This window comes from Schistocerca serialis, chromosome 1 (assembly GCF_023864345.2).
Source record: "Schistocerca serialis cubense isolate TAMUIC-IGC-003099 chromosome 1, iqSchSeri2.2, whole genome shotgun sequence".
Lineage (NCBI taxonomy): Eukaryota > Metazoa > Arthropoda > Insecta > Orthoptera > Acrididae > Schistocerca > Schistocerca serialis.
The window spans coordinates 397638102-397659901 of record NC_064638.1 but is presented as its reverse complement, the minus strand read 5'-3'; the positions used below and the strand labels follow the sequence as shown (position 1 = coordinate 397659901).

The 21800-nt window shown below is 38.3% G+C and overlaps 1 protein-coding gene across 6 annotated transcripts in view; it reads left to right on the top strand.

Moving 5' to 3' along the window:
- The window catches only part of LOC126471670 (telomeric repeat-binding factor 2-interacting protein 1-like), a 196281-nt gene that overhangs the window by 109499 nt on the left and 64982 nt on the right, over window positions 1-21800 (top strand). For all 6 annotated transcript variants that reach the window (XR_007586363.1, XR_007586364.1, XM_050099880.1 and 3 more), the window contains 3 exons: window positions 4451-4546; window positions 4706-4801; window positions 15184-15279. Coding sequence is in view for 4 of the 6 variants with exons in the window: in XM_050099880.1 (XP_049955837.1) it covers window positions 4451-4546; window positions 4706-4801; window positions 15184-15279 (288 nt within the window). In the remaining 2 variants the exon portion in view is untranslated. The remainder of the gene's footprint in view (window positions 1-4450; window positions 4547-4705; window positions 4802-15183; window positions 15280-21800) is intronic.

Here is a 21800-nt window from a genome sequence, read left to right as displayed (position 1 = left end):
GAAATTAGCGGAGGTTGAGGCCTGGTGGGTAACGGGAAGAGAGGGTATATTGAAGGGCAAGTTCCCATCTCCGGAGCTCTGATAGGTTGGTGTCAGTGGGAAGTATCCAGATAACCCGGATGGTGTAAGATAAATCACGTGGTTGCTTTCACACGTGGCTCTACCTTTGATCGTGTACACCTTCCGGGTTACAGGACTGGAGTAGATGGTGGTGGGGGGGTGCATGGGACAGGTTTTACACTTGGGGCAGTTACTCCAGTCCTGTAATCCGAAAGGTGTACACGATCAAAGGCAGAGCCACGTGTGAATGCACCCACATGATTTACCAACTGACCTGCCTACACTTTGAAGCCTTCTATGTGGGAATGACCAGCAACAAACTGTCCATTCGCATGAACGGACACAGGCGGACAGTGTTTGTTGGTAATGAGGATCACCCTGTGGCTAAACATGCCTTGGTGCATAGCCAGCACATCTTGGCACAGTGTTACACCGTCCGGGTTATCTGGATACTTCCCACTGACACCAACCTATCAGAACTCCGGAGATGGGAACTTGCCCTTCAGTATATCCTCTCTTCCCGTTACCCACCAGGCCTCAACCTCCGCTAATTTCATGTTGCCGCCCCTCGTACATCACTTGTCACTCAGCAACATCTTTGCCTCTGTACTTCCGCCTTGACTGATATCTCTGCCCAAACTCTTTGCCTTTACATATGTGTATATGTGCGGATGGATATGTGTGTGTGTGTGTGTGTGTGTGTGTGTGTGTGTGTGTGTGTGTGTGTGTGCGCGCGCGCGCGAGTGTATACCTGTCCCTTTTTCCTCCTAAGGTAAGTCTTTCTGCTCCTGGGATTGGAATGACTCATTACCCTCTCCCTTAAAGCCCACATCCTTTCGTATTTCCCTCTCCTTCCCTCTTTCCTGATGAAGCAACCATGGGTTGCGAAATCTTGAAATTTGTGTGTATGTGTGTGTGTGTGTTTTTTATTGTGTCTAGCTACCAGCGCTCTCTCGTTTGGTAAGTCACAGCATCTTGGTTTTTTAATATATTTTTATAAAGACACTTTTAAATATGTGTGTTTTATAACATAGTTTGAAAGATATCCTAATTTTTATAGTTGTACTCGTATTTTTTGAAAGATAAACAGGTATTTAAAGATGTGAGATGCCTGTACATCTACCCATAAAAGAGACGATTAAAACGTATATTTTGTTTCCTGTAGTTGTAAAATATCATTGGATACTCTATACTATGGATGTTACAAGTCCATCTTCGGCACTGTCACTGTCATTGTTTACTACTGTAGTGTAAATGTACTTAAAAATAAGTTTCAGTACTATAGTGCAGCCAGTTTAATCTGTATAGAGTTGTCAGCCAACTTTAAATGCAATCTCTAATGCTGTCAGGCTGCTTTAAACATGTCACCATATTGGAAATTGTAGTAACACCGTTCACATTTACGTCGCACTGCACTTAGCGTAGACCGGGACTGTGTCCTAGGCATGCCCGATGTTAACTGACTGGGCACGGCCCGTGCTGCCGGAGTTGTTGTTGTTGTCATGCCGGCAGAGGTCGCGTCTGAATTCTCGCGTGCCCTCTGGTGGACAGGACTCTACTTGCGGCAACTACCGTCCGTGACGCGCCGTGCCAATGTGCGCCTCCTGCGATCTTTCTGGTGGCTACTACAGAAATGGAATAAGTACTTTATGGAACGTCAATGTAAATTTTTCCATAATATCTCAATTTGTTTCTTTTGCAGTGTATATTCTGATGATGCTCTTGCTCATTTGAAGAATTAAACTGGTAAATAAAAAATACAAATTGCATCTTGTGGCTGTTTTCAAACATTTATCTTTAGCAGTTGCTCACCCTGCAGGCAATGCCTGCTCTTGCATATTTTAGTGTTTGTGATGTAAGCTTTTTACTTATTGTCGTGAAATGCTTTACAAGGTTATGTCAAGAAGTTTCTGTAATTGTTTAAAAGCAAAATACCTAATGTGTTTATATTTTTTCACTTTCCTACTGCATTCACATATCTGCACTAGTGCCAATACAGTTCCTGAAACTTTCCTGGAATCCTTTGTTACAAAGCTGTTTTTGTGTTGTGTTGTCCACCATGTCTTCAGAGTTAGCATTTTGTTGATACTGAAATTTTATTTTTAACTATGAGAACAGCTACAAATTGACATATGAGTGTTTTACATGTGGGAGCAATGTTCGAGTGTAGTAATTACAATTCCTGGCTAGAAATGCTTAAGCATTAGTGATTGCTCTGCAGGGTTATTGTCATACAATAAAGTTAGGTAATCTGCCCATTTTTTTTCTTTTCTTGAATTTTCCTTCTGATAGCATGTCTAGCAAGTCTTCAGTGGTAGAGGACATTCATATGAAGTTCTTTAGTTGCAGTCTGGCCATTTGCGATGAACTCATAATAAACGATATCCACTTAGTACTTCAGTTTTTATTTTCACTTGCATGAAAGTTGCTACCCTTAAGGTAAAATCAAATAATGGAAAATCCAGGATGGAATGTAACAATATAATGAAAAGGAAAGTTGCTGTTTACCATATAGTGGAGATGCTGAGTCGCAGAAAGGTGCAACAACAAAACTGTAGAAAAGTTAGCTTTTGGAAAATAATGCCTCCCAATCTTATACGAAAACAGATCTTCTCTGCCTTATCTCTCCAGTCACCCAACGGTTCCCAAAGCTCCACCGTCCGGCCACAGAGGCTCATTCCCCTCGTGACTCAGTACACCCAGGACTGGAGCATCTGAATAACATTCTCCACCAGGGTTTCGACTACCTCTTCTTGGGCCAAAAAATGAGAAATGTCCTTCCCACTATCCATCCTACCTCTTCCACAGTAGTTTTCTGCTGCTCACCAAACCTACACAGTATCCTCGTCCATTCTAAACAACCCATGCTCCCAATCCCTTGCCTCACTGCTCATATCCCTGTAGTAGATTTAGATGGAAGACCTGTCCCATACATCCTCCCACCACCACCTGCTACAGTCGGTCACAAACATCACCTATCCCATCAAAGGAATGACTACCATTGAAGCCAGTCATATGATCTACAAGCTAAGCTGCAACCACTGTGCTGTATTCTACACGGGCATGCCAGCCAGCAAATTGTCTGTTCGCATGGATGGTCACTGACAAACTGTGGCTGAGCACGCTGCCCAACACGATGTCCTTCATTTCAGTGACTGCTTTGCAGCCTGTGACACTGGAATCCTTCCCACCAACACCACCTTTTCTGAATTGCACAGGTGGGAACTTTCCCTGCAATATATCCTAGATTTCCGTAACTGTCTTGGCCCTACCCTATGTTAGTCATTGTTCTTACCCATCTAGCCCCTTCCCTGTTCTCTTTCCAGCACTACACAGTCCTCTGTTCCACCAATCCATCCAGTCTCTTTACTTCTCTCCTTTACCGTTACACTCTCTCTCTCCCCCGCCCTCTGTGTAACCTCCCAACTGCACCTAGCTGCTCCGCTCTCGACCTCATCCCTGCACACTCTCAACAGCACTTCACTGTCCCCCACCCCTATCCTGCTATCCCTCATCCTCCCCATCCCAGCCTACTCCTTTACCCCACCTGATTGCCTCTCCCATAATTTGCTGCTGCTCGCAGTCTGGCTCCAACTGTCAGAGACTGTGGTGTGTGTGTGTGTGTGTGTGTGTGTGTGGGGGGGGGGGGGGGGGGGGGGTGCGCACGTGTGCAGTGCATGTTGTCTATTTCTGACAAAAGCCTTGTTGGCCAAAAGCTAGCTTTCCAACAAACGTTTTGTTGTGCCTTTCTGTGACTCAGCATCTCTGCTATATGTTGAGTAGAGCAGTGGGACATAATAAACCAAAATTAGTGTCCATTTGTCATCTGCGTGATTTCATGGTAGCAATGGCAGCAGTCGTGAAAGTCAATGTGCGATCACACTTGGATGTCATCTCTAGTGCATTCGGACAAATCACAAAATGCTGGAACAGTTGTGATTTTTTTTATTTTCTAATTTCCTTAGGCTTTTTTGATATTTAAAGAGTCTCAGATAGTGATTTCGATTGTAAGGCATGAAATTTGATTCATATACTATCATTAAAGGTAGTGTTTGTGAATAATTGGTTTTCAGTTTTTTTCTGCCATCAATGACTAAGACATCAGTTAATTAACCCATTGCAAATATAGAGCACTTTCTACAGCATATATGCTGCTTCTTTGTAGGTGCCAACGCAAAAAGATGAAATTTCCATTGGTGATTGTCCAACTACCTTCTGCCTACCAATTCCAGGAACTTTTTGACTTCCGTCACATATAATCATTGTAAATATTATTGATAACTGACATTGTTTTCCTGCTCAGTTGCAATACATACTAGAATGTTACTTTCTGTTTTGTGTAATGATATTGTGTTTTTAAACTGTAAACCATATTTCTCTTTACTGCTAGCCCCTGTGGATCTTCTGTAAGTACTGGTGCCAGCAGTCTTGAAAGGGGCTGTGGTCAGAGGCTCCCAGAGAAGCGTAAACCATTCAGATTCATCAGGTATGGAAAGACTTTTATTTTAGTTGCCCAGTAAGGTAAAAATATTTGCTACTTGAATATTTCAGTTTTGTTAGTGAATAGTGTTTCTCATATTTTTACCATTACTGTCTCTTTCTGTTTGTGTTGAATTATCTGTGTCAAATTGTTGCCTTTTTCTAGATTCCGTGAATCTTCTGAAAGTGACAGTGATAGTTGTCCAGGAAATACAGACGATCAGAGACTTCAAGATATATGTCGGGTAAATAGATCTACCAGGTGTGTTAAAATTGTTATTGTCAACAGCAGTACTTTTGCTCCCATGGGGTTTCCCTGTATTAATCACTGCACCTAAATTAACAAATAATATTCTACATGTGAAGGTAGGTTTGTGTATGTGTCATATATGCTAAAATGCTTTGTATTCATTATGTTCCTTATTGACTTTTAATATTATTTTTGACATGATTTAATTTCACTCTGTTCCCAATTTCTTGACTCCGTAACTTAACCTATTGAAAATTATATTTTATGAACATAATTTGTATTAATTTTATTATGCTAATTATCTGATACTTGCCATAAGTTGCTACACAGTGACACTGTAGAAATCTGTGAGCAGCAACTTTGTCCGGAGCTAGATCACTGTCAAATTGATTCTGAGTGAATTAATTTTGTATCAGTATTCAGTGTGTGTTAACAACCATCCAAGAAAATCCGATCATCAGCTAAGTTCATAATCAGCTTAGTACTAATTCAAGGGAGTAGGCAATATTGAAGGCACAGACTGAAGCTGTGAGGTACCGGATGGTCCTTGTACTACCTGCTAGTCATGAGATACGACGACGATAACAACGTCTACGAACCATTGTAAGAAGCAGTGCCTCAGTGGCTATTCACTCACACAAGAGTGAATGCGCTAGACAGGACAGTGTGCTCCTTATATAGCATCAGTCCTGGCGCACGCAGCGAATGTGGACTGCTGGGCGCCCATTGATAAAGCGCCGGAAATGACTCTGCAAAAACTTGATTTTATCCCGCTGCGAGCCTAGTAATACTAGGGCTCGCAGCTCCATGCGCTCTCTCTCGCACACTCAAGGTCACGCGCAACTGAGTCACGTGACATACTGTGCTGCCATCTATTGAGCACCCAGAGAACCCAGAGAGCATCCCAGGGTGCCCCAGAGAGCTACAACACCAAGAAGAATCGCTTCTCGGCTTTTGGCAAGATCAATGTGTAGTATTGTGGCCCTTAAAAGGGTCTTTTTTTGAGAACTGCTTCAATGGTTATACAGAGTACAGTCACCCACAATGCGACAATCTTCCAAAGAGGATGAACCACTTGCCTTCACCCACAAGTGAATATTGCAATCAGAATTTATCTTAACACGTCTACGACAAGACAAAGATAAACTCCCATGTGGCATAAGGTAGGAACCCTCACCAGAAATAATAACCTCAGATACAGGTATAGTTCTATAAGCTAAAATTTCACGGGTTCACGGGTTCACGTTGTTATCGTCGTCGCCGACGATTGCTTGTCTACAAAACACTTGTAAATGTGGACGGCACTCTTGGTGCTTCGACATCTTCTACTAAGGGGAAAAAGAACGAAGTTAGGGGAGTAGGTAAAACTGCTCAATTTGTTCTTATCAATGGACCTACTTTGTTTTGTGGCGCGAGGTTTAATTTTTCTTTAATGAAGAGTTCTACTTCTTCAGGTTTAGGTAATGGGTGGATTACTGTCGCTTTCGTTGCATGTAATACCTACGAACCATTGTAAGAAGCAGTGCCTCAGTGGCTATTCACTCACACAAGAGTGAATGCGCTAGACAGGACAGTGTGCTCCTTATATAGCATCAGTCCTGGCGCACGCAGCGAATGTGGACTGCTGGGCGCCCATTGATAAAGCGCCGGAAATGACTCTGCAAAAACTTGATTTTATCCCGCTGCGACGATTGCTTGTCTACAAAACACTTGTAAATGTGGACGGCACTCTTGGTGCTTCGACATCTTCTACTAAGGGGAAAAAGAACGAAGTTAGGGGAGTAGGTAAAACTGCTCAATTTGTTCTTATCAATGGACCTACTTTGTTTTGTGGCGCGAGGTTTAATTTTTCTTTAATGAAGAGTTCTACTTCTTCAGGTTTAGGTAATGGGTGGATTACTCATGTGATATACTACAGTCAGTGTCAGTAGTGGAGCTGTGCATTACTCATCGGTGCCTTCCTTCCAGCAGTATCAACAGTTTCCTTATCTGTGACCCGGTTGATATCTACCAAGGACACTAACCTCCCAGCCACCTGCCCGTCTCTCTCCTGCATCCTTTAACTGGCCTGTAGGATCAGAAATGTCTTGGGAAGTTGGAAAATATCTGGACTGTTGCCAAAGAGGACAACTTTCATTAATTTGCCCCAAAGGGCGGGGGGGGGGGGGGGGGGGGGGAGTCCCTATGCTATCCCCCTCACATAGAGATTTCTGTATGATGAGACTCACAGATCCATGCCAGGGTTGCCACAGGTTCTGGAAATCAGGGAATTTCAAGCAGGTCATGGAAATTTGGGAAAAAAAACAGACTTGAAAAATCTCGTTTTTGTCTCAGTAGATTAAATGGTTTGTTTACAGATATGTCGTGCATCGTTGCTGGCTGGGTGCAGCTGAGTACATTCACCCTTTCCCTACTCCCCATTTCTACTGCTTCTCCCCTCCTTACCAGTCATCTCAGCATGCAGCCAGTGCTGCCACCACTTATTGCTGCTAGCGTAGTATCTGCCGACGAGAGGCAGGGAGGCATAAGGGGTGGTTGCTTTGGATCTGTTTCTTAGAGACTGTAGACACAGCGGCCAGAGATGGCGGTCATGTGGTCATGAGTTGTATCTGAGTGATTGTGTGAATGTATGCGTGCTCTTGTTTTCTGACAAAAGCTATGGCTGAAAATTTAGTTGTGAGAGTGTGATTGTCATTTCTATGTGCCAGCCTGTAGCTCAGCAGTTGTCTTTATGGGGAGTTACTACCTATCTTCATTATTATTAATCCTCAGAGTATTTTAACAAGTTATCTGTTGCACTGATTGATCACGGTGGTCTCATTTCATCAACATGCTGTCCACACGACTGGATTTCTGTGACGGGCCAAAACTGCAGGCCGTTTCTTTGGGTATCTGTAATGGATCTACTGCCCATATGCCTGGGTCTGTTTATGTTGGTGTAATGCAGTGGATTTTCGTGGTTTATCCATGGACCCAGGGCTGTGGTGCTCCTCAGCAGGCCAGAGGCCATGAGCGAGGGATTACAGGAATTGTGACTGCCCCACTGCAAGTACGTTGTACAATGTGGCATTTTATATCCATTTTATTTGCTCTACTGCTTTTGGCACTTCAAAAGTAGTTTATATGTTAGAAAGTATGGGTGATAAGAAGGAGAAAATTGTGTCAGTTGCTGGGGTTTGTATGCTATGTACTCATATATCACACAATACCTGTAAAATAATAGATATATCACAGTGGGTAATATTGGTGGTTGCCTATACTGTTGGTTTACACAGTTCTTCCCCAACTTATACATTTCCTTCAATAGGCCTACTTTTTTCTGAGGTTATTTCTGAAATCAGTGAAGATATTTTAAATATGTCTTGAGACTCCAAAGAAATGCGTCTTTTAGCACCAAATGTGTTTCATTTTATTAAAATAAAATAACATCAGTGGTCTTAGTGAAACACATATACCACTTGCCGTGCTTTCTGCATCTAAAGCAGTTCGTGACAAAAGATGTTGATGTTAGTATTTAAGGTTTTTGCTCACATCAGGAAACCCCATCTGCTACAAGTTTTTATTAGATATTTCCTCATTTGCACCTATTGTTTCTTGTACTGTAACTGCAAAGACAGATTGTCAACTTATGGCATAACTTACCCTTGAGATCTCAAAATTTGAAAGGGAAAAATGGTAAAACTTGTCTGGAAATCAGGGAAATATCAGAGAATTTCGCATTGGGGAAACTTGTGGCAACCCTGCATGCTGACTGGGTCTGGCAGCACTGAGGGGGTGCAAAGGGCTGTTTAGGTCCAGATTCTACAACTGGCTGCACTCTGGGTCCATATTAGCTGGTTCAGTGACAAGGGGCCCATCTCCATCACACCCTGTTGTTCATGTAGTTTAGTTGTGGAGACTGTAGTGGGTCATTCCATGTCAAAGAGACCAATATTAAAAAGTCTCTCCACTCGACCATCTCCAACTCTCACGAAATTTGGTGTGACGTTTCTATAAGTTCTTTGATGGTTATTCACTGAATTTCAGTCCAGTGTCTCCAGTGGTTGAAGTTTTAGGGGCTCTTTAAGAGAGGTTACTCATCTTTGCATCATATATGAAGGTGCAAATGTGGCAAGTTTGCTAGCCTTTTTTTAAAATGCCTAGCAAAAATTTGGCCATTTGCTTTAATATATGTAGGCAACAATTTATGCTGAATCACACTATGGCAAAAATTAGGAATTTAGCCACACCTAAATATAGATACAAGCCTCAAAAGTGGCTAAAAAATTCGCCTTACTATTTCAGAGCCAAGATTTGACTGACCATTGCTACTTTTTGTATGAATCAATCACACCAAAACTTCAGAGGTTTATTCCTACCTATGATGTCTATGTATGGATCAAATTTAATTAACATTGGATGCCTAGTTGAAAAGATACGCATCTGCAAAATGGGCCAAAATTTTCTGTATGCAAATTTTAGGGTATTGTTGAGGGGCAATATCACAACTGTGTCTTTTTTTAATCCTTTTAATCCTTATAAATCAAAATATGTGTAATTGTAGTGTCCTTTAATGGTATAAGATTTGGGCCTGTGGTTTAGGAAATGTAACTACGCTAACAAGAAGTGTTTTTACACTATTTTACAGTATAAAATATAAATATAATAAAACTTCATAAAATGCTCTTAAGACTACAAAATCTCGAAGATCATAAAGGAATGCTATGTTGATTTAGAATGTTTTAACCTTACAAGACTGTTTCTGTTGGCATTATAAAGTAGCAATAGTTTCTGAAAGCTCTATCATCGTAACAGTGATACATAGCTGAATCACCAGTTTCAGTTGTTGCTTTCTTTATTGAAAATTTTCACAGTGACAGTCTTCTGTGTGATGTTAGTTTGGTGTTGATATTGTACAATCTTAGTGTTGAATACTGAGTGTTTGAATAATCAGTGATCATCATTGTAGTTGAAGACAAGCACTAAAACAATATCTTTTGATAACGTAATTTGCATATTTTATATACAAACAAGACTGAATATGTTACAAGTAAATTATAAAAACTGTGAAATTTTAAGTGAAAGATTCATAGGCATCAGCATGTGTAACAGCATCTGACATTAAGCTTCAAACCAGCGTATTCATGAGCTTTCAAAGTTGGTTGTTATAGATTAATAAACTATGCTATGAAATGAACCAAGAGATCCTTGCACTCTGCTGCTTTTGTGGATCAGATGGAGCTGATTGTCATAATTCATCACCATTATATTATGGCAAAAATCAACTACAATCAATTAAGGAAGCTTCTGTGATGTAGGTCTGGGCTTGATTTTACTGAATGTGCTCAAATTTGTTCATACCATGATGCCTTGTTGATGACAAAATTTCAATTCCTGGAGAAGACTTGCTACATCCTATTTTGTTAAGAAAAACACACAACCAAGAAGGCTTTAACACCAGTAGCCATTGCAATGTCTGATAGGTTGAAGTTACTGACTAGTGAAGTTTTTAAAATTGGTCAGAAAATTTGTACCAAATGTAGACAAGAAATGGCCCAAAAAGAATAACCCCACCAGGATAAGCAAGAATCACCATCCTCTGAAGACATGGATGTTGTTGATGCTTGCTTTCCTGCCAGTACTTCATTATCACTTGGAGAGTCACCATTAAAACTTAAACAGATCAGCAAAAGGGATTCAATGGGAAACATAAAGCACAAAATTCCGAAAGCACAAGGCAGCATTACTAAGGTAATTGCCACAAATGCTGGTGTGAGCCAAGTAGATATTGCTCAGATACAAATGGAAGAATGCCAAAACTGTAAAGGTGTGGACATGTTAATTGAAGAACTTAAGATGAAGCTTCAGACTTCAGGCAATTGCAGTAAAGTTCAAATTTTGACCCTGACCCCTAAGTGGCTGGACTCTTGAGAAAACAACTAAAGAATTTGCTGTTTCAACTAAAATGGTGAAGAAAGCTACTAAACTAAAGATGGAAGATGGGATTTTGGCAACACCTGCAAACCGAAAAGGGAAAAATCTCAGTGATAAAGTAAAACAAAATGTCCCCAGTTTTTTGAAGATGACGTGTTTTCTTATTTATGCCCAGGCAAAAAGGATTGTGTTGCAGAACCAGAAAAGTCTGCTTTTTTGTAACCTGAAAGAAATGTTCAGATTGTATTCACATATACCATTGAATAAATCTGCAAAAATATATCATTGTATGGCACATAGTTCAGAAGGTATGACATATAAATACTGAGATGCATGAAAAACTGCTGCATGATACATGGTGCTTTAATTCATAACTTCTTTACACACTTTTGCGTCCAGTGTCCACATATAAAACTTGATATACATGCAAAATTATATCTTTGTGCAACATGCAATTAAGGAGATATGACCTCATAAACATTGAGCTGTGTGAAACTGAAACTACAGGGAGGTGAAATATGTACGAATATATGTGAATGTGTTAAATAAATATGACATGCGCATATGCAGGCAAAGTTGTGGATTAAAAACTCCTTCTAAACCTCTGGATCTAATTTCAGCCAAACTTGGTACACATATTACTTACCATCTGGAAAGAAATACCATGGAGCTAAATACTTTGTTTCTCTCATAAGTAGCTGTGAGGAGTGAGCCTGAGGATAAGAGTTCTTGCATCATATCAGTAAATAATTTACTCTTGATTGCACCTTCACAAACACGTTTTTCAAATAGAAAATTAAGGCATTTACTTATGGAAAATTCACTCAAATTTTCTGAGTCAACCGGTGAAGAGCATGTGTTTAATACGTTGTATGAACTGCTGTAGGATAAAATACCTGCAAAGCTTTATCAACCTTAATCATATAAGCTGCTGCATCTGTAACTATCATCAAGAGTGTTTCTTTATTTTCTTTAGGAGGCCACAAAAGATGTAATGCATCACAAACAATCCTAGCAGTTGTTGAATGTTTTGTCTCTTCCATTACCCTGGAGACAATGAGATGTGGTGTTCCTGGTTCAGATTCTTTCATTTTTTACATATGACATTGGCAATAAATTTCCCACATGAGTCAGATAACCACAAGTTTGAGTCACCGATATCATCTCTTATGTCTAGTATTACCTAAAACTAATTATTTTATTGAAAATTAGTAAAGATCAATGGTGTAGTTTGGAGTCTCACTTCTTCTTTTGTGGGGAGGGGGAGGGGGAGCAAGGACAAGTTTAAAAAAATTGTAAAAGACGTGTTTCTTTATCATAAAGTAACTAGATCAAACCGTGTAGCATTGCGGGCCATACAGTATTTTATGTGCCATACAGTATTTTATGTTTCTATTTGAAAATATTTTTGTATGTATTGGGGTAAGGGGGAGGGGGGGAGGTTAGTTGACACACAAACTAGTTTCATTAAATAAATTTTTAAACTCATCTCTTCATAAACTTTGCCAAGGTAGTTTTTCCTAAATGTCGATTCCTCAGGATCTTTTCATTCGGAATATTTTTCAAGGATCATTCAAAATTCTACATTATTTAAATTTTTGAAAGAAATGTCAGAAACTAACGTTTTGCAGAAATTTTTGAAAGAAATGTCAGAAACTAACGTTTTGCAGATACCTCTTGAAAAATTTTCATTGCCATAATTTCCACTTCCACTTGCAGAAAATGCTACAGGTAAGGTAGTTTGGATCTTGGAGACACTTGGGTGTTATTGACAGCATTTCTGTGAACATGTGTTTGTAAATGTTGTGTAATCTGGAATTTTTTGTCCCAAAGCACCTATAACAATAGTATAAAAATAATGCAAGTTTATTTAGTTAAATAAAAACAACCCTCACTAACTCAAAAATCACATTGATTTTTAAAATATTCTGAAAGTACAAAAATAAGATTGACGTATTTTTTCACACACTTGGCACAATACTATATTTCCATCTATCCACTGTTGAAGCAAATAAGCTTTACTGCTTGGCATTGTAGTATTCTGTCTCCTCAGCATTGTAGTATTTTGTCTTCTCCTGCTCATACTCCGGAAGTTATGAATAACAGCACATTAGTTACAAATTTAATATAACTGGAAACACCACTTTTTAATTTTCTTGGAAATGTAATTGTTCCAGGTGACAGCTTTGTTTGTAATGTAATACAAACCGTATCAAGTTTCATGATGTGATGGCTGCACCTTACTCTAAAAATTTTCCACTTGATTATTGAACATTGTTTAATATTTATGGAATATTCTGTTGGTCTTGGAGGAACATAGACATATTAACTCAAATAACAAGTATCAACACTCCACAATAAACATTAATGCTTTGTATTCAAGTTACTAATAAGAACATTGTATAGTTTACATTAAGCTGTTGAGCAGCATATTTTTTTTAGACTGGATCATCAACTGCACATTGTTGAAAGCTATGTTCTCATTTTTCAGTGACCATTTATGGAATTAGAAATGTGATATGTAACAGTCCTTCTACACAAAAGGAGAAATTTGCTCAGGTCTTCTCCTTCTTCTTCTTCTTCTTCTTCTTCTAGTATCATGGTGAAACATTTCTATTTCAAAAATCATTGCTGAAAAAGTAAAATATATGCATAAATATGCACAAATTAGTTAAATGTGCACCAACCCATCATATATGCATGTACATACACTGTAAAACTTCCGTAATAAATTCCTTACAACATTGAATAAATTTATTCCTTACATACATATGTTTAACTATCAAGGAATAAAACATGTAAATATGCAAAAATTCAAGCTGTACTGATCACCAACAGAGTCCATGAAGGATGCACTGAGCAGACAATGTTGAATGTATGGCCATAAAAACAGCACTGTAGCCATGATGTATCACAATGTCCTTTTTTCGGAGCTAGTCATTAAAAGATCAGCTCAAGTGACACATTGGCATAGACCTGTAGTGACAGTCTCTGCATTCCCATCCTTTTTTGACTGTAGAAAACATTCAGTGGTTGAGGAAGTAGATAGTAAGACAATTTTGCACAATAGAATGTGATACTGTTTGCAATGTATTACAACTGATTAAGAATAGTGCTGATAAAAACCAGCCTAAAAATTTTAAAACATTGCTTCATGTTTTGCTGATGCTGTGGTTTATTTGTGAGTGGCTCGAAATTAATTCTGAGTGAAGATCATAGAATTAACAAGGAATCTAGATCTTTTAGCACACCAAATAAGAAGCATTCCGGGAAGAAACTGAAAATGGAAAATGTTGACATGCACAAAATAAACCCAACATTGAGAAAATTGCTTCAAGTTTTAAAGCAGAAGATACAATTTCTGGGAAGCAGTTGATATGTGTATAAAATTATAGGTAACTTCAGGTTTGGATGGAAGAAAATGCAATTAAGTGGAAATTATCAGCAGAAAAGTAGTCATCTGCAAAGAAAGATTGCAGTACATACAAGCAATTCAGAAATAATAACCAACATATTACATGTGTGGTTGAGATTTAGTTGTACTCATTGCACACCACAGATCGTTCTGGAAGAGAAATCTGAGAACAAAGATTTGTCTGCATCACTTTCTAAGAGGGAGGGAGCTATTATTGAGTTTGATGCTGGTGTTTGTAAGTTCATACTAAACAAATTATTAGTATATAAATTTGGGATGAAATTTTTTGATTATCACAATAACATGAACTTTGAAAAGTGCATGAATGCCTCAAAGCAAATTAATCCCAAATCTCTCATTGTTTTCATATGTATGGAACAGCTCCATCCACAGGCCGTGGTGGGCCCATTGATACCGACCAACCATTGTGTCATCCTCTGCCAGAGACATCACTGGAAGTTGTACGGGGGGGGGGGGGGGGGGGGGGGGGAGTCAGCACTCTGCTCTCTCTGCTGTTTCTCTTCTTTCTTAAATATTCTTTCACTGTAACTAATATTAAATAAACAATGTTTAAATCTGACTTGTAAAGAGGTATTCTATGAAATGAATTCCAACTGATATATAATAAGTAAAGATGACTGGACTTCTCATTGAATTCATATATGCAAATGCAAAGGGGATTATGTTTTAATCAATGAAACTGTTGACATGGATAATCCCTTATTAATTTATGGACTAACGTTAGTAATTACAGTAAGAGTAACATGACAGAAGTAATACAGTAATACAAGAGACAACAATATGACATTCCAGCTGTAATGTTACCATGTGTGAAAGTCACCCACTTTAGTCACAGGTATCATTCAGTGCTCAAATATATTTAAGATGGGTAATAGCAGTCATGTGCAACCTCCCTATCAAGTGTATTTCTCCATACAATGCTGCACCCTCCCACTGAAATCATATGTTTCCTTATCTATGTTACAATCTGTAAGTGTTGAGGGTAGCAACAATGTATGATAAATTTCTGGTATAAATATTAATTCAAATCTGTCATTCCATATAGCTCACAGGTATGTCATGAGAACGAAGGTGGCAGATGTCCCGGGAAACAGGATGACCTGCAGCACCTAGAGAAAAACAAAGAACATACCATACAAAGGTTAGTTGACACTTGACATTGTAAAACTCTCCTAGTGCTAACAAGTTTTAAAAAAACATTGATAATTTTCCCTCATGTACTTCTGTTTATCAGTTAGTATTAAATTTCCAAGAAATCTTGTGATTGAAGACATTGAATAGCGGTTAGGCACATAACTAAGAATTGGAATTTGCTAATTCAGCTTACCAACCTGCTTCCAACTCTTTACCACCTAAATCACATTTGTGGCAAAGACCTAGATACAAAGACTTAGCCCATATACTCAGCGTTTACAACAAGTGTCAGTTCTCTCACTGGCATATTCCACCCCATCACTGACAGAACCATCTATAAAACCACCCACTTTGTATACAAGCTTGCTGCAACTATAGCTCGCGCATAATGTGGTGGCCGATGCACAGTGACCAGTTTTCGTCCAAAGTGCTGGGCAAGTTCATTCATTTGTTCGGAAGGGGAGGCCGATAAGTGTTTTCCAGCTTGCATCTGCTCAGTAAAGGCAGAATTGTGGTGTGCACCCTGCAATCTTTTTCAAACGACCTTAATAAAACTCTTTGGTGAAAAAATTCATTTCTGCTTTACTTATAGCTTTATATGTTAGCTTCGTGATGATGTGCCTGTCATTTCATTAATGGTCATAGTTATTGTGATATTCATGTGAAAGTAAGACACAGCACAAAATTAGGAAAAGTGTGCTGTGAAAAATAGAGGTCGCTTTATTGCGTTTGGTGCATATTTTATAATATGTTGTTGCATATGAAATGTAGCTAAAATACTGAATTTATCTTTGGGCTTGGGTAGAGCTATGGATCTGCCACCAATCTCGACAGAATTGATGTGATGAGCACACTCATTTGCAATCACGCTGCACCAGCAATAAAACCAGAGTAAAATATGCACTACATTCCTCATATTACATAAATGGTTTCAGATATCGAAATGAGACTTAGGCAAATGAGAGCATGCAAAGAGGAGAGTATCTTATTATATCATTATTATGTAAAATTTCAGCATCTACTGTGTTATTCCAATAACTACAGATTTTTTTGGTGAAAGAATGTAATTTTTAAGAGCAATCGATAGCTAGTGAAATGAGAAATACTACGGGTTTTAGAACAACATATGTGAAGATATTACACTTTTTTTGTACCAAGAATGTGCCTCTTCATAAGCTGCTGACTTCACTTTCTTCAGTTCCTCACTTAATAAACTTAATAAACCACTGTCACAATACCAGAGAAGGAAAGTTGCTACCCACCATGTAGCGGAGATGCACACAGTGTGGGCTCAGCTCTCTGAGACTGCAGGTGTGTGTGTGTGTGTGTGTGTGTGTGTGTGTGTGTGTGTGTGTGTCTATTGCTGACAAAGGCCTTAATGGCTGAAAGCTTTAATTGTGTGAATCTTTTTATTGTGCCTATCGCGACTCAGCTTCTCCGCTATATGGTGAGTAGCAACTTTCCTTCTCTGGTATTGTTACATTCCATCCCGGATTTTCCATAGTTTGATTTAATAAACCACTGTTACAGAATTTTCTTGCAATTGTATCTTCACAACATGCTAGTGAAGTGAGACACTGTAAACTTCACTCACATTCTCAGCCCATAAAGTTTCACTTTGTTTCCTCTACTTCTGGGTGCTTCACATTATTTGTTAAACAGTGTAGCTTGGTAATATGGAATCTCCTTGCCCGACCCCTTTGTTAAATTCTGCATGTCTCACTATTGTGATGCAGTGTAATAGAAACTGTAGCATTGATTTGCGTATTTTTCAGTTGCTAACATAGCTTGCTTGTGGTGTTTCTAAAGAAATGTGAGTACCAATTATGTTCAGGTTGAATCAAAAGTTTTCAAACATATATGAAGCCTTGTCAGTGGAGTAAATCATGCTCATTGCTGTCACCATAACTTTCTTACAACTTATAAATAGTACACTGTGCTATATTGGCTTCTAAAGCTATCTTCTTCCTATGTTTGATTAAGATCTTATGCTACTTCTGTAAGGTTGGTGATTATTTCAGTAAAAATTGTTAAAATTATGGTTGAGAGCCTCATAGGTCTTTGGTCCTTTATATTTTGTCAAACGCCTTTCTTGTATGTTGAATAATAGTTTGACATTTAGCATTTCCATTCTGTATTTCTTTTACCCCAGCTTTAATCACTTGTATTCAAAAACCTCATCTAGCATGTTTTTGAAATCTCATTACTTCATGACTATCTATGTTTTTCATTCATCTCATGATATATACAGACATTTAAAGTACTCTTAGAATGATCATTGCCTGTTACAGTACCCATCTCTGTTGTGGTCTTCCTCTGTCTCTTCTCCCACGGCACTTATAATTTCTTGTCTTTAAGAGAAGTCTCTCACTCTCCATTCTTTGTAGATGTTCGTTCTGTTTTCTTCTGTAATCTCAAATTCAATCATTGAGGCTAAAGATTTGCAGTTCTTCTCTAATATCTTGATTTCTTAGCCTGTCGTCTCCTGTGTCAAACGCCTTTCTTGTATGTTGAATAATAGTTTGACATTTAGCATTTCCATTCTGTATTTCTTTTACCCCAGCTTTAATCACTTGTATTCAAAAACCTCATCTAGCATGTTTTTGAAATCTCATTACTTCATGACTATCTATGTTTTTCATTCATCTCATGATATATACAGACATTTAAAGTACTCTTAGAATGATCATTGCCTGTTACAGTACCCATCTCTGTTGTGGTCTTCCTCTGTCTCTTCTCCCACGGCACTTATAATTTCTTGTCTTTAAGAGAAGTCTCTCACTCTCCATTCTTTGTAGATGTTCGTTCTGTTTTCTTCTGTAATCTCAAATTCAATCATTGAGGCTAAAGATTTGCAGTTCTTCTCTAATATCTTGATTTCTTAGCCTGTCGTCTCCTGTGCAACCTTTAACACCTCTCAGGAATTTCATTTCTTGTGCCTGAATCCGGCTTTCTTGCTTCTTGGTAATCACCCCTGTCTCACTTCCATAGAGCAGTGTGGGAACTGCAACAGTTTTGTAAAATTTAATTTGAGTGTTTTTCCTGGTTTTGTTTTTTATGTTCCTGATGATTGTTACACATAGCCGAGTGAATTTACTAAGCTTGATTTCAATATACTGCTGTAGCCGTATGTCATTTCACATTCGAGGTAACTGAAATGGTTTACTTGCTCTAAAATCTTCTGGTCTATCACTATTTTGGTTCTGATTGGTTCTTTCTCCATGAAGGCCAGTGTCTTAGTTTTTTCTTTTAAAATTTCCATGTTAAATTTTGCACTTATTTGTTTTAGCAAGTAGATTCCTTTCTGAAGGTCATCTTCCTTATCTGCTAGGATCACTGCATCATCAGCATATAGTAAATTATTTAAAATAATGTTCCTGTCTAGGTAGTTGCCTTTCTGAAATTCTGATTTCCATATATGTTGACATTGTCAAAAGCTTTTTTAAAGTGAATAAAAGTAATGTGTGTTTCTTTATTATACTCTCTCCGTTTTTCTATTATTTGCTGTAGGATAAAAACTGCACCTATTGTGGAGTGTCCTTTCCTAAAACCCATTTGTTCCTCATGCAGTTTTTAAGTCTTGGATTTAAAATCTCAGCATACACCTTGTATGTTGAGTCCAGTAAACTTATTCCTCTGTAATTACTGCGTAGGCTTTTAGCTCCTTTTTTAAAAATTGATATTACTCTAGCTGTTTTCCAGTCTTTTGGAATACTATTCGTCTTCTTCTTCTTCTTCTTCTTCCAACATTCGTTGAAGAGATGTGGCAGTCATTAGTGTAGCATCATTCCTCCATAATTTAATAATTCAGCATTAATGCCGTCTTTTCCTGTTGCTTTTCTGTTCTTAAGTGATGTTAGTGCAGATGTTAATTCATCAGACTGTATTTAATCTAATCCTTTCTCGTCTAGTTGGCCAATTTCATTTTCTTGTGCTGTATGATCATACCACAATTCGCTGTAATGTTCTTCTTCAGTACTTCAGTATTCTTTTTCAATACTACTTATTTGTATCTTCTCTTTCTGTTGTGTTTAAGGTTTTTAAAACCTAATATGCCATTTGTTGTGTTCCGTGGATATCATGTTCGATATTAGAAATAAACCTATCCCAGTGCTCCTGATGTGCTGTCCTTACTATGCATTTAGCATTATTTCTTTTCTCCTTATAGTATTGTTTGTTCTCAATAGTGGGGCTGCTTAAGTGTTTTATATATGCATCCTGTTTTTCTTTGTCAGCTTTCATTATATCCTCATTCCAAATTTTTAGGCCTTTTATTTTCCGTATTCTTTTCTGTTCCATATTCTTTTCTTTTTACTGAGAGATTCTCCTGCTACTCTACATACAGTATTCTTCAGAGTTTGCCATTCTTCGTCTATATTGTCTTTAGTTTGTAAGTTTGCTAGTTCTTCATTTAATCTCCTTTGGTACAGGTGTCTGATACTGTGCTCTTCAAGCAAGTATACCTTATAAACGCTTTAGTCTTGTTGGTTTGTTACTTGTTTAGTTATTTTCTTCCATTTTGTAAAAAGATCTATTCTGGAGATTAGTAAGAAATGATCTGATCATATATCTTGTCCTCTATAAACTCTTGTATCCCTTACGTGGCCTGCTAGCTTATCATTTACTAAGATGTAGTCAATTATTGATCTAAGACCTCTGCTGGCCCCAGTATACTTGTGTATATCCTTTTTCCTTGAAAAGTGAATTTGTGATTTTTAAATTGTTGTAAGTTTTTCCTCTTCTGTTATTTTCTGTTTCATCTGTCATATTAACTAATGATATTAGCTTATGTTTGATAGATACTCTGAATGTTTTCAGTCACGTCTCTTACCAATTTACCATTGTAACATCTTGTATCCTTCAAAGAAATTTCTGAATAGTTTTGTTTAATTCAACATACCTGTCATGGTCCTGTTATCATATGCCCCAAATTCTCTTGTCCTCTAATGTGACAATGTGAGATTGCCACCGTGAAATGGAAATAAAATCCTGTTGTGTCTTGTCATATCAGTGCCGTCCCTTTTTTCCCATCCATCACTATCTTTAGTCCAGTTAGTTTGTTTCTCAACATGTCTGTAATATGAAATTACAATGAAATCCTGACCTTTAGCTTCTCACAGGTGTTAATAGATATCAATGGGGACAGTTTAAAATGTGAGCCTCGACCGGGACTCGAACCCAGGATCTCCTGCTTACATGGCATATACTCTATCTGGCTGAGCCATCGAGGACACAGAGGATAATGCTACTGCAGGGACTTATCTCTGGCATGCTCCCCGTGAGACTCACACTGACAACTTACTGTCCACACACTACATTTGTAGTGCCCCTGCCCACTGTACTCTTTACTCGCGGCAGTCAATCTACCGATTCCCGTAAGAGTTCGGGCAGTGTGAGTGCTTCCGCACTGAAGAAGATCATTGGCCGGTAAGCCTTATTTATTTGAAGATGGTATCATGTAAGCAGGAAATCCCGGGTTCGAGTACCGGTCGGGACACACATTTTCAACTGTCCCCGTTGATATTTACCAACATCCGTAAGCAACTAAATGGGATTTCATTGTAATTTCATTCTTCAAGAGCTGCAAGATCACCAATGGTATCTGTTCTTTCAGACATTTCATTCTTTGAGAGCTGCAAGATCACGAATGGTATCTGTTCTTTCAGACATCTCCAAAAGAACAGATACCTATTCATATACGTTAGTAATTTGGTGTCCAGAAAAGCAGATCTCAAGCAGCTCAGTGTATGTCTTCTGTCTACATTCTCTTCCATATGAACCTTTAACATTTTTTATTTTCCAAGTACGAATGGACGGATTATAGTTTATAGTACTCGTTCTTTGTTCGATGAGATAAGGCTTGGATCACATAGATTGATTAAATCTGTATCTCCTACCTGTTGCTTTTCTTTGACATCAAAGTCTAGTAAGAACAGAAATGTTTCCCTTAACATTTATTGAATTGTTCAATACTCATTAATTTAGTCTCACAGATTTTCTAAAGATAGCCTAATTATTGAGCTCATTCCTATAGCCCACATATAAATAACTATAGACAGAACCCATTGTGTTCTCAACTCATAATTTCACTTGTGCAACTTTTTGCAGAGCAATTTGTTCTTCAAAGCTTTTGGTTCCCTATTTCCAAAGCACCTATGTGAATGTTTATAGTGCTGAGAAAAATGTATTGGCTTCTGCCTGCCCTTTTGTAACCCAGTTTCTTTCTCACATATTCTTTCATCTAGAACACTTTTATAGTTTACCAGATTTTTTTTTACCTTTTGCTACATAATTAATGGTAAAATACCTGTTACATTAGTCATAACATTTCCTTCTAATGAAACTGACTTGTCATTTTTGGAGAAGGCCCGAAGCGTTCCATCCATTGATCCACTTGCTGTTTTGTTTATAGAGTGAAGTGGTGGACTCAAGTATCATCCACAGTGACAAATCATTGTGCAGAATCAATTTTTTTTTAAAACTGCTGCTAACGTTGCTGATGAAAGCTTCTTTTTCACACCTGCTTGT